Source organism: Haliotis cracherodii, unplaced genomic scaffold, assembly GCF_022045235.1.
Source record: "Haliotis cracherodii isolate W230 unplaced genomic scaffold, xgHalCrac1.p SCAF_8, whole genome shotgun sequence".
NCBI lineage: Eukaryota > Metazoa > Mollusca > Gastropoda > Lepetellida > Haliotidae > Haliotis > Haliotis cracherodii.
Genome location: NW_027266341.1, coordinates 697,605 through 708,979, shown reverse-complemented (window position 1 = coordinate 708,979; position 11,375 = coordinate 697,605). Strand labels below are relative to the sequence as shown.

General features: G+C 42.8%; 2 protein-coding genes across 2 annotated transcripts; both read right to left on the bottom strand.

The window, feature by feature from the left end:
- Positions 1–2,677: 2,677 nt before the first annotated feature.
- Positions 2,678–5,315, bottom strand: LOC139450237 (uncharacterized). Its single transcript, XM_071231915.1, has 3 exons — positions 5,302–5,315; positions 4,293–4,607; positions 2,678–3,437 (listed from the first exon to the last, which is right to left on the bottom strand). Exons 1-3 carry the CDS (start codon positions 5,313–5,315, stop codon positions 2,678–2,680), a joined length of 1,089 nt encoding a protein of 362 aa, XP_071088016.1.
- A 490-nt stretch (positions 5,316–5,805) lies between these two features.
- On the bottom strand, positions 5,806–11,375 carry LOC139450141 (uncharacterized). The gene is made up of 2 exons (XM_071231806.1): positions 11,201–11,375; positions 5,806–6,174 (listed from the first exon to the last, which is right to left on the bottom strand). The coding sequence occupies exons 1-2, from the start codon at positions 11,305–11,307 to the stop codon at positions 5,886–5,888; spliced, it is 396 nt and encodes a 131-aa protein (XP_071087907.1). The 5' UTR covers positions 11,308–11,375; the 3' UTR covers positions 5,806–5,885.

Below are 11,375 nucleotides of genomic sequence, written 5' to 3'. Positions count from 1 at the left end.
CCAGTGGCTATTACGAGTTATGTCCTTTCTATGCCTCTCCTATTGACCAATCAGATTCAACCTCTCGTATCACTTGCATTTGCTTCAAACAAAATGGTGGCGCACAGTCAAGACGATCTCATTGATAATCAAGATCTATATTGTGATAAAATGAGTCTTACATCGCGAAGTGCCTCAAATCACGTGAGCACCTAGATTAAAACCATGAAAAGATTTAGAAAATATCTGTTGACAGCGAGCTAGCGGTGCACATGCTTTGCAAATCCTGCAGTCGACCGAAATCTGCATGACACTTTACGAACCGGATTTCGATTTCGGTGCGCGATTTTGATTGGACGGACTATGCATAGACTCGTTAGTCCAGCCAAATGTAACTCCATAATACCAGCCTAGTTTGGCAAGGGTGGAAACTGGACTTTTATAGTAAGTTAACTCACTTGCCTCGGGAAGATGCAGTCAGACCCGCTGATGGCTCTCTTTAGGTTGAGATCTTTTTGACAGGAGTTGCCCAAGTTAAGAATGTGGGGAACCATTGTGAGTTGTTGGTCAAAAGTGATTCCCAGGAATTTTGCTTCTATTTTGAAGGTGATAATTTCAATGTTAAGTGTTAGTTTGGGTGTTAAATTTGGCATGTGTCTGTTTTTGAAAAGTATAAGCCAATAGTTTTTTGGGTGTTAATTTTGAATCCCGACTGGGATGCCCAATATTCTAGGTCACTTAGTAGAGGTTGGATTCTTTTTTTTTATTTCTTTCAGGGATGTTGACGACGTCCAAAATGAAATGTCATCGGCGAATTTTGCTGTAGTGATCTTATTTATTGTTTATGGGAAAATGTCGTCAATCATGAAATTGAAAAGAATTAGGGATATAATGCTTCCCTGTGGGGTGCCATTTTCTAATGAGTGTGGATCAGACAATGTTTGATTTGATTTTACTGTGATGTTTCTGTATGTTAAGAATGAATGAATTAAATTTAGAATTCTTCCATCTTTGGCCTTTTCTTTTAGTTTTTGAATAAGCCATTATGCCACACCGTGTCAAAAGCTTGACATAAAGATTTGACATAAAGCCACTCTGGTCCTCGTTAAGGAGGTTTTGGGAGGTAATTTGAAATTTTAATCTGTTGTTTATAATGGATTCCATAATTTTACAGATGTGGGAGGTTAATGAGATGGGGCGATAGGAATCCGGTTCTTTAGGGAACCGGTACCACAAGGGCTGATTTCCATGTAAGGGGTATATTTCTGGAGGTCAAAATCTGGTTAAATAGTCGTAGTAGAACATTTTGAATTTTGATGGGTATTGGGTTGGGTATAATGTAGCTAATGTTGTCTGGGCCTGTGGCTGGGGCTGAGTTTTTGTTTTTTATTGCTGTTTGCAGTTCATGTATGTTGATTGTTCTATTGAATGCAAGGTGGGTATGGGTTGGTCTGTGTGTATAGTTGGTTTTTAATTGTGTTTAGCATGTTTGTGGTGTGGTTGGCGGAGCTACTAGTTGCCGAGAAGTGAGCAGCCTTGGCATTAGCCTTTTCTTTGTCGGTGTTAAGGTTCGGAATGTTCGGGGCTGAAAAAGTTTTGGAATTTCCTTTGATTGCCTTAATTTTTTTCCATAGAATTTTGGTATTTTGTTTCCCCATTTTTAAAGAGCTGGTGAATGTTTCCCAATTTTTTCTTATGCTGCTCTTATGAGTTCTTTAGTGGAGTTTCTTAGTGTTTTGGCCAAGGGGAGTTTGGTTATATTCCGCTTGGCTTTATTCAGTGCATTTTTCCTTAGTTTTCTTGATTTTTTAATTTCTGAGCACCACCAGGGTACAGGTGTGTGTGTGCTTGTTGAATTTGTTGTGGGTATGCATTTTGTAGCTATTTTGTGGATTGTGGAGGTAAGGTTTGTGTTGAATATGTCATTGTCTGTGTTATGGATGTCATGGTGTGTGACTGGCGGGGGGGTTGGGGGGGGGGGGGGGGGGGGGAGGGTAGCTGGGGCCCCAGGTGTCTGAATGTACATCCCAGCTAAGTTTTGGATGTAGGTTAATTGTGGAGATGGTTAAATCGACTGCTGTAGGGGACTGTAGATGGTTAAGAGGGATCCTAGTTGGTTGATAATTATTTAAACAGGTGAGGCCATTGGTATCTAGATCTAGTGTGGGGTTGTTGTGAGCTTGTGTCATTTTGCTTGTTTGTTCTGAGTCTATTGGTGAAAGTATTGGGCGTTTGGTTTGTTTGTGGGAGGGTATTTTTTGGTGGTTTTCGTTTGTTGTTTTGTGCTAGGTTATGGTGGTTGTATAATGATCTGTGGTTCAGACGAAGAGACAATGACGTTGCTCTGGTCATGAGACTTATGGGCGTGATGAACCGACACAGTTCAGGGGATGATCAATTAAGGCAATAAATGCCATACTACAAATATGATATGGTAGTCCAGGCTGACTGACAGTCAAAATACAATGAAATGTTGGTGAGGCTTAACAACGGGGATTAGTGTCTTATAAATAATGACAATTAAGTTATGGAGACATACATGTCATGGCTACAGGGTAATCAGCCTTTGGAATCAAATGTTCTGCAGAAACAGGTTGTCCCAAATCAGTCGCTATATCTTGGGGGACGTAGGGAGTGTCGGGACGTCTTGGGGGACGTAGAGAGTGTCGCTATGTCTTGGGGGACGTAGAGAGTGTCGCTATGTCTTGGGGGACGTACGGAGCGTCGCTATGTCTTGGGGGACGTAGGGAGTGTCGGGATGTCTTGGGGGACGTAGGGAGAGTCGGGATGTCTTGGGGGACGTAGAGAGTGTCGGGATGTCTTGGAGGACGTAGAGAGCGTCGCTATGTCTTGGGGGACGTAGGGAGCGTAGGGATGTCTTGGGGGACGTAAAGAGTGTTGGGATGTCTTGGCGGACGTAGGGAGCGTCGGGATGTCTTGGGGGACGTAGGGAGGGTCGGGATGTCTTGGGGGACGTAGAGAGAGTCGGGATGTCTTGCGGGACGTAGAGAGTGTCGCTATGTCTTGGGTGACGTAGGGAGCGTCGGGATGTCTTGGGGGACGTAGGGAGAGTCGGGATGTCTTGGGGGACGTAGGGAGCGTAGGGATGTCTTGGGGGACGTAAAGAGTGTTGGGATGTCTTGGCGGACGTAGGGAGCGTCGGGATGTCTTGGGGGACGTAGGGAGGGTCGGGATGTCTTGGGGGACGTAGAGAGAGTCGGGATGTCTTGCGGGACGTAGAGAGTGTCGCTATGTCTTGGGTGACGTAGGGAGCGTCGGGATGTCTTGGGGGACGTAGGGAGAGTCGGGATGTCTTGGGGGACGTAGGGAGCGTCGGGATGTCTTGGGGGACGTAGGGAGGGTCGGGATGTCTTGGGGGACGTAGAGAGAGTCGGGATGTCTTGGGGGACGTAGAGAGTGTCGCTATGTCTTGGGGGACGTAGGGAGCGTCGGGATGTCTTGGGGGACGTAGGGAGCGTCGCTATGTCTTGGGGGACGTAGGGAGAGTCGGGATGTCTTGGGGGACGTAGAGAGTGTCGCTATGTCTTGGGGGACGTAGAGAGCGTCGCTATGTCTTGGGGGACGTAGGGAGCGTCGGGATGTCTTGGGGGACGTAGGGAGTGTCGGGATGTCATGGGGGACGTAGGGAGAGTCGGGATGTCTTGGGGACGTAGGGAGCGTCGCTATGTCTTGGGGGACGTAGGGAGAGTCGGGATGTCTTGGGGGACGTAGGGAGCGTCGCTATGTCTTGGGGAACGTAGAGAGAGTCGGGATGTCTTGGGGGACGTAGGGAGAGTCGGGATGTCATGGGGCACGTAGAGAGTTTCGCTATGTCTTCGGGGACGTAGTGAGGGTCGCTATGTCTTGGGGGACGTAGGGAGTGTCGGGATGTCTTGGGGGACGTAGGGAGTGTTGGGATGTCTTGGGGGACGTTGGGAGTGTTAGGATTTCTTGGGGGACGTAGAGAGCGTCGCTATGTCTTGGGGGACGTACGGAGTGTCGCTATGTCTTCGGGGGACGTAGGGAGCGTTGGGATGTCTTTGGGGACGTAGGGAGAGTCGGGATGTCTTGGGGGACGTAGGGAATGTCGCTATGTCTTGGGGAACGTAGGGAGAGTCGGGATGTCTTGGGGGACGTAGAGAGTTTCGCTATGTCTTCGGGGACGTAGTGAGGGTCGCTATGTCTTGGGGGACGTAGGGAGTGTCGGGATGTCTTGGGGGACGTAGGGAGTGTTGGGATGTCTTGGGGGACGTTGGGAGTGTTAGGATTTCTTGGGGGACGTAGAGAGCGTCGCTATGTCTTGGGGGACGTACGGAGTGTCGCTATGTCTTCGGGGGACGTAGGGAGCGTTGGGATGTCTTTGGGGACGTAGGGAGAGTCGGGATGTCTTGGGGGACGTAGGGAATGTCGCTATGTCTTGGGGAACGTAGGGAGAGTCGGGATGTCTTGGGGGACGTAGGGAGAGTTGGGATGTCATGGGGGACGTAGAGAGTGTCGCTATGTCTTGGGGGACGTAGGGAGTGTCGCTATGTTTTGGGGGACGTAGGGAGAGTCGGGATGTCTTGGGGGACGTAGGGAGTGTCAGGACGTCTTGGGGGACGTAGGGAGCGTCGGGATGTCTTGAGTAGCTGGCGACGTGTCAATCAACATAATTGCGTCCACTTTCCTTTTGGCCGCTTTCTTTTTCCTGGCCCGATTGATGTTATCAGTCATTACTATTGTGGAGAAGACCTCCCTGGATGATATTGTGCAACTGATATCTCTGCACTTCCAGCATGAAGTGTGTGGGTCCCCCGAGATCATAGAGCGGCAGCACTTCTGACACGCGGAAGGTGGAGCAGAAGACCCCATTATAGACATCACAACACTCCAAACACCTACTGATACTCATGTGAAATGTGTCCCCAAGATATAACCAATAGCTACTTCTCGTAGAATATATAGTAATAAAATTGACTACTTAAACTGAAACGGACAGAAATAGTGTGACTACATAAGTGCTGGAGTTGAAGCAGCTACAAAGGAGAACATACAAGTAGGAAGTGACGATTCTCCCGCCTTTGCACATGGAAGAAGTAGTCTAAAGTGCTATTAGGGATGCGACTAATAATGTACAATTGACAGTGAAGAGGACTTCTGTTGAAAATTTGAAAGTTTAGTTTTGTGTGTGATTGCAGCCAAAATACAGGATTGCCATAATGATGTAATAGAGGTAGGGGTTTCCTGAGAATTATACACGTTCTGTCACTGAAAATACTGTGAGGGGAAGTGTCTCTGAATGGCAGACCTCTAACACAGTCAGATGAGATGTATGAATGTTACAGTGCAATCGCCATGTCTACAAGGGTTTCTTACAAGTAGCTGTCATGAGGAATGAACCAGAGAATATGTTCCGCCACACGAATAGTACCATTCGTGATCCAAGGTGAAGGTCACTAGTTGACATTGAAGTTAGGTTTGCCCTCTATGTGTCAAACGTGTCTCGTGTGAATCTTGTGTGAGTCAGTTTTACGACCAATAATGTGGCAACGTGGGGTACTGAACATGGTTGTGGGGAGACCGGGTTGGTTTATGTTTTCTGTTTAACGCCGCACTTAGCAATTTTCTAGCTGTATGACAGTGATCTGTAAATAATCGAGTCTGGACCAGACAATCCAGTGATTGACATCATGAGCATCGATCAACGCAATTCGGATACGATGACATTCATCAACCAAGTCAGCGAGCCTGACCAACCGAACCCTTTAGTCGCCTCTTACGGCAAGCATGGGTTGCTGAAGACCTATTCTACCCCGAGATCTACTGTTGAATAATGAGTACAAGGTATTTGCAATTAAACTGCTTTTATTTTTCAGGTCTTCAGGTTCCACATCAGCATCGGTCAGAGACACTGGAGCTGGGTACACCTAGCCACGATGACAGTTATTTTGTTGCCCACAAACGTAGACGTCTGATGCAGTGCCGGTGTTACACACGCTGGCTTTGTAGGATGCCCGGACCTTTGTACCGGCCGGAAGTCCACCACACCCGTGGTCACACGCCCACTCCTTGACCTTCCGGTCACACTCCGTGCCACATGTGATGAGTTCCCTGGAGCTGCACGGACAGTGGACAAAACACCGGCTGTGTTGGATGGAGCCAAAGTCTTTGAAGACTTGTCCGTAGTTGTGGTTGTTGACAGCCTTGCAGAAACAACTGAAACAACGAAACAGAAACAATGAAACAGAAACAATGAAACAATGCAACAACAAAAACAACGAATCAAGAAAAACAATGTACCAAGAGAAACAACGAATCAACAGAAACAATGAACCAAGAGAAACAACGAATCAACAGAAACAATGAACCAAGAGAAACAACGAATCAACAGAAACAATGAACCAAGAGAAACAACGAATCAACAGAAACAATGAACCAAGAGAAACAATCTAACAACATCAACAACGAAGAATGAATACAACTACAGAAACAACGAATCAACAGCAAAAATGCAACAGAAACAACAAAACAACAGGAACAATGAATTATAAAGAACAGCGAGTCAACAGAAAGAATACAACAACAGAAGCAACAGAAACAACGAATTAGCCGAAACAACAAATCAACAGAACCAACGAACCAACAGAAACAACGAATAAACAGAAACAATGTAACAACAGAAACAATGTAACAACAGAAACAATCTAACAACAGAAACAATGTAACAACAGAAACAATCTAACAACAGAAACAATCTAACAACAGAAAAAATCTAACAACAGAAACAACGAGTCAACAGAAAAAATGCAACAACAGAAACAATGAATGAATAGAAACAACGAACCAACAGAGACCATGTAACAACAGAAGCAACAAATCGACGGAAACAGTGTAATAACAGAAACAACAAATCAACAGAAACACCGAACAATCAGAAACAATCTAACAACAGAAACAAAGAACCAAGAGAAACAATCTAACAACATGAACAACGATTCAACAGAAACAATGACGCAACAAAAAATATTGTAACAAGAGAAACAACGAATCAACAGAAACAATGAATGAATAGAAAGAACGAACCAACAGAAACAATGTAAGAACAGAAACAACGAATCAACTGAAAGAAAACAACAACAGAAATAATGTAACAACAGAAACAACGAATCAACAGAAACAATGAATGAATAGAAAGAACGAACCAACAGAAACAATGTAAGAACATAAACAACGAATCAACAGAAAGAAAACAACAACAGAAACAATGTAACAACAGAAACAACGAATTAACAGAAACAATGTAAGAACAGCAACAACGAATCAACAGAAAGAATACAACAACAGAAACAACGAATCAACAGAAAAAATGCAACAACAGAAACAATGAATGAATAGAAAGAACACACCAACAGAGACAATGTAACAACAGAAGCAACAAATCGACAGAAGCAGTGTAACAACAGAAACAACGAATCAACAGAAAAGATACAACAACAGAACAAGTGCAACAACAAAAACAACGAACCAACTGAAACTATGTAACAACAGAAAAACCGAATCAATAGAAACAATGTAACAACAGAAACAACACATCAACAGAAACAACAGAAACAACGAACCAACAGAAACAATCTAAAAACAGAATCAAGGAATCAAAAGAAACAATGTTACAACAGAAACAACGAATCAAAAGAAACAATGTAACAACAGAAACAACGTACCAACAGAAACTTTGTAACAACAGAAACTATGTAACAACAGAAACAACGAATCAACAGAAACCACGTACCAACAGAAACTTTGTAACAACAGAAACAATGTAACAACAGAAACAACAACTCGACAGAAACAGTGCAAGAACAGAAACAACGAATCAATAGAAACAATGTAACAACAGAAACAACGATTCAACAGAAACAATGTAAAACAGAAACAACGATTCAACAGAAACTATGTAATAACAGAAACAACGAATCAACAGAAACAATGTAAAACAGAAACAACGATTCAACAGAAACTATGTAACAACAGAAACAACGCATCAACAGAAACTATGTAACAACAGTAACAACGCATCAACAGAAACAACAGAAACAACGAATCAATAGAAACAATATAACAACAGAAACAACGATTCAACAGAAACAATGTAAAACAGAAACAACGATTCAACAGAAACTATGTAACAACAGAAACAACGAATGAACAGAAACAATTTAAACAGAAACAACGAATCAACAGAAACAATGTAAAACAGAAACAACGAATCAACAGAAACTATGTAACAACAGAAACAACGCATCAACAGAAACTATGTAACAACAGAAATAACGAATCAACAGAAACAATGTAACAACAGAAACAACGCATCAACAGAAACAACAGAAACAACGAACCAACAGAAACAATCTAAAAACAGAAACAATGAATCAACAGAAACAATGTAAAACAGAAACAACGCATCAACAGAAACTATGTAACAACAGAAACAATGCATCAACAGAAACAATCTAAAACAGAAAACAATGAATCAACAGAAACAATTTAAACAGAAACAACGCATCAACAGAAACTATGTAACAACAGAAACAACGAATCAACAGAAACAACAGAAACAACGAACCAACAGAAACTATGTAACAACAGAAACAACGAATCAACAGAAACTTATAAGTATGTAACAACAGAAACACCGAATCAACAGAAAGAATCTAAAAACAGAAACAACGAATCAAAAGAAACAATGTAACAACAGAAACAACGAATCAACAGAAACAATGTAAAACAGAAACAACGATTTAACAGAAACAACGAACCAAGAGACACAGCCTAACAACAGAAACAACGAATCAACAGAAAAAAATGCAACAACGAAAACAATGAATGAATAGAAAAAACGAACCAACAGAGACAATGTAACAACAGAAACAATCTAACAACAGAAACAATGTAACAAAAGAAACAACAAATCGCCATAAACAATGTAACAACAGAAACAACGAATCAACAGAAAAAGTGCAACAACAGAAACAACGATTCAACAGAAACATCGAACCAACAGAAACAACGAATCAACTTGAAGAATGTAACAACAGAAACAACGAACCAACAGAAACAATGTAACCAATGAAACAAGGAAACACAGAGAACCTGTAAAGTACGGGCACTGCAAGGTCAGATGCAACTCTCAGTGAGAGTGTCTCGTGGGAGTGTCATTTTCTTCCATCACATTACAATCAGATCTTGGTGCTCGCTACCACTACACAAAGATATTAGGACATCCTGTTACAGGTCACATGAGAACGAATGTTTCAAACGGCCAATCGGACAGTCGATTAGAAATCGCAAAAGTGACAGTGGGAATGTGTTTTCTAATCATCCAACCTCGAAAAGGTTAACACGAGTTATTCCGAACGATAGTTACAGGCTGTACGACTGATTCCGTCAAATCACCGTCTATCTCTCGCATCAATGGGAAATATTTTTCAAAGCCAAGTCTGGAATAGAAATCGCCAGTTTGAAGCTAGTATCGTTAAGCCCGAATAAAAGCGACAAAAACCTCTACAAAAAGTCCGTTGTACGATTCCGACTATATCATGAATCATTATCAAATAGCGATGGTACCAGGTGTTCGCGAATCCTACACCACAAGGGACACCCGTCACAAGCACATGCAAAGGCAAGTCAATTGTTTACCTGAAAAACACCCGAGCACATGGTACAAGACAAAATAGAAAATTGCATCGGACATTTTTGTCACCGATGCGTCAAATTATAAATGTCCTCCACACTTAACTTTACACAAGTTGGGATTTTATGAGATGAAAGGACAGTGGGATGAGGTCATTGGATGTTTACAAGCCGTCAACTGAGTCTGACGAGAGACCGGGTAACTGTCTGGAGTGACAGTGGGGTGAGGTCACTGGAGGTTTACAAGCCGTCGACTGAGTCTGACGAGAGACCGGGTAACTGTCTGGAGTGACAGTGGGATGAGGTCACTGGATGTTTACAAGCCGTCAACTGAGTCTGACGAGAGACCTGGTAACTGTCTGGAGTGACACGGGGAAGCAGACTTGGAACAATGAAATACATATACGCGAGTACGCGATTAATTGAGATTTCTACTTGGTGTAGGGCGTCATTTCATTCGCAACATTAACACACAATAAGCAAAGGATGCCAATCGGACGCTATGTGCTGAAATACCGCTCTAGGCGAGATACAGACACAGACAAGTATGCCGTGTTGGAATTGTGATTTTGGTCAAAGAATTGTTACATAGAAGAAAGGCATACATATAATTTATGTTATATTAGAATGTACTGATAAAAAGGTGTATAATATTTTTATGCACTTATTTTTAAAAACTGACCCATTTTTGGAAACCCTCCTGGTCATCATTTCCTACAGCTAGATTAGTGTTGATCTGTGGTCTATGTTAAACGTGTTTGTTTACAACGTTATTGCAGGGTTATAACTAGTGTCTACACTTCCCGGGAAGTGACTGTGACTGTCCCGGGACACATGGTGGGGATTCAGCTGAATTTTTAACCACCTTCCAGTTTCAAGATATGTCAACGTGTTTTCGTTCATATACTTTCTATCATGTGTACTGTATCATATAATGCATGTGTACTGTTCTCTTAAAAAGAAGTAAGGCCACTCGGAAATAACTTAAAAGTTCCAAAAGGTCATAGGTTTCTGGCGTGCCCATGGGACGCAACTCTGCACAGCGAATGGCGGCGCCCTAGACACCTGTGCCTCCATGATAGTAATGAACGCATTGGGAACACTACTTTTTGATATGCAGTTTTCTTATGGATTATTATAATGCTGTTGTCAAGATTTCCTTACAAAAAACACCAAAGTATCCGTGACGAAAAGGCAGTTTCGTATTTTCTGGAGAAATTTAGTGACCCAAATGAAGTTTTAACTATGGTTTAAATTCCTCCTGAAGAAACGCTTAAATCCGGCACATTTCGAACCTCTGGATGTAAAGAAAGCCACCCTATATAGATGAATGTAGATATTAAACCCGGCATGCTGTATATAAGGAGGTGAGATTCACTTGTGTACAACAACACATGTCAGGCAATAATGACAAGACATAACTTGTTCTCCTACAGCTCCTATCCTAAGGGAAATACAACTGAAACATGTAGGACAACAATTAATATATATATTTGTCGATAGATATTACACCAGCTTTCCTGGAGCACCATTGGTAACTAAGTGAACTTACTTCTTGGTATCGTGTAGTTTGATTCTCCTGAAGAACCAGCCGCTGGTTGAGGTTGAAAGCGCCAGAAGGAGGACGAGGGTTGTCAGCACGTGCAAACAGGCAGCCATGGCGTCTTGTTCCAGAGTTCGGCACTGTCTCGATTCACTCTGTGTTATGTTTTATAGGGATGGACTGG

What these genes read in the sequence shown, in the direction of transcription:
- LOC139450141 (XM_071231806.1), bottom strand. Translation starts at nt 11,307, where the DNA reads ATGGCTGCCTGTTTGCACGTGCTGACAACCCTCGTCCTCCTTCTGGCG. An exon ending in AAACTACACGATACCAAGAA is followed by an intron (nt 6,175 to 11,200) that starts GTAAGTTCACTT and finishes TCGTTGTTTCAG; the next exon opens with TTGTTTCTGCAAGGCTGTCA.
- LOC139450237 (XM_071231915.1), bottom strand. An exon ending in CGAAGACATAGCGACACTCC is followed by an intron (nt 3,438 to 4,292) that starts GTACGTCCCCCA and finishes ACGTCCCCCAAG; the next exon opens with ACATCCCGACGCTCCCTACG.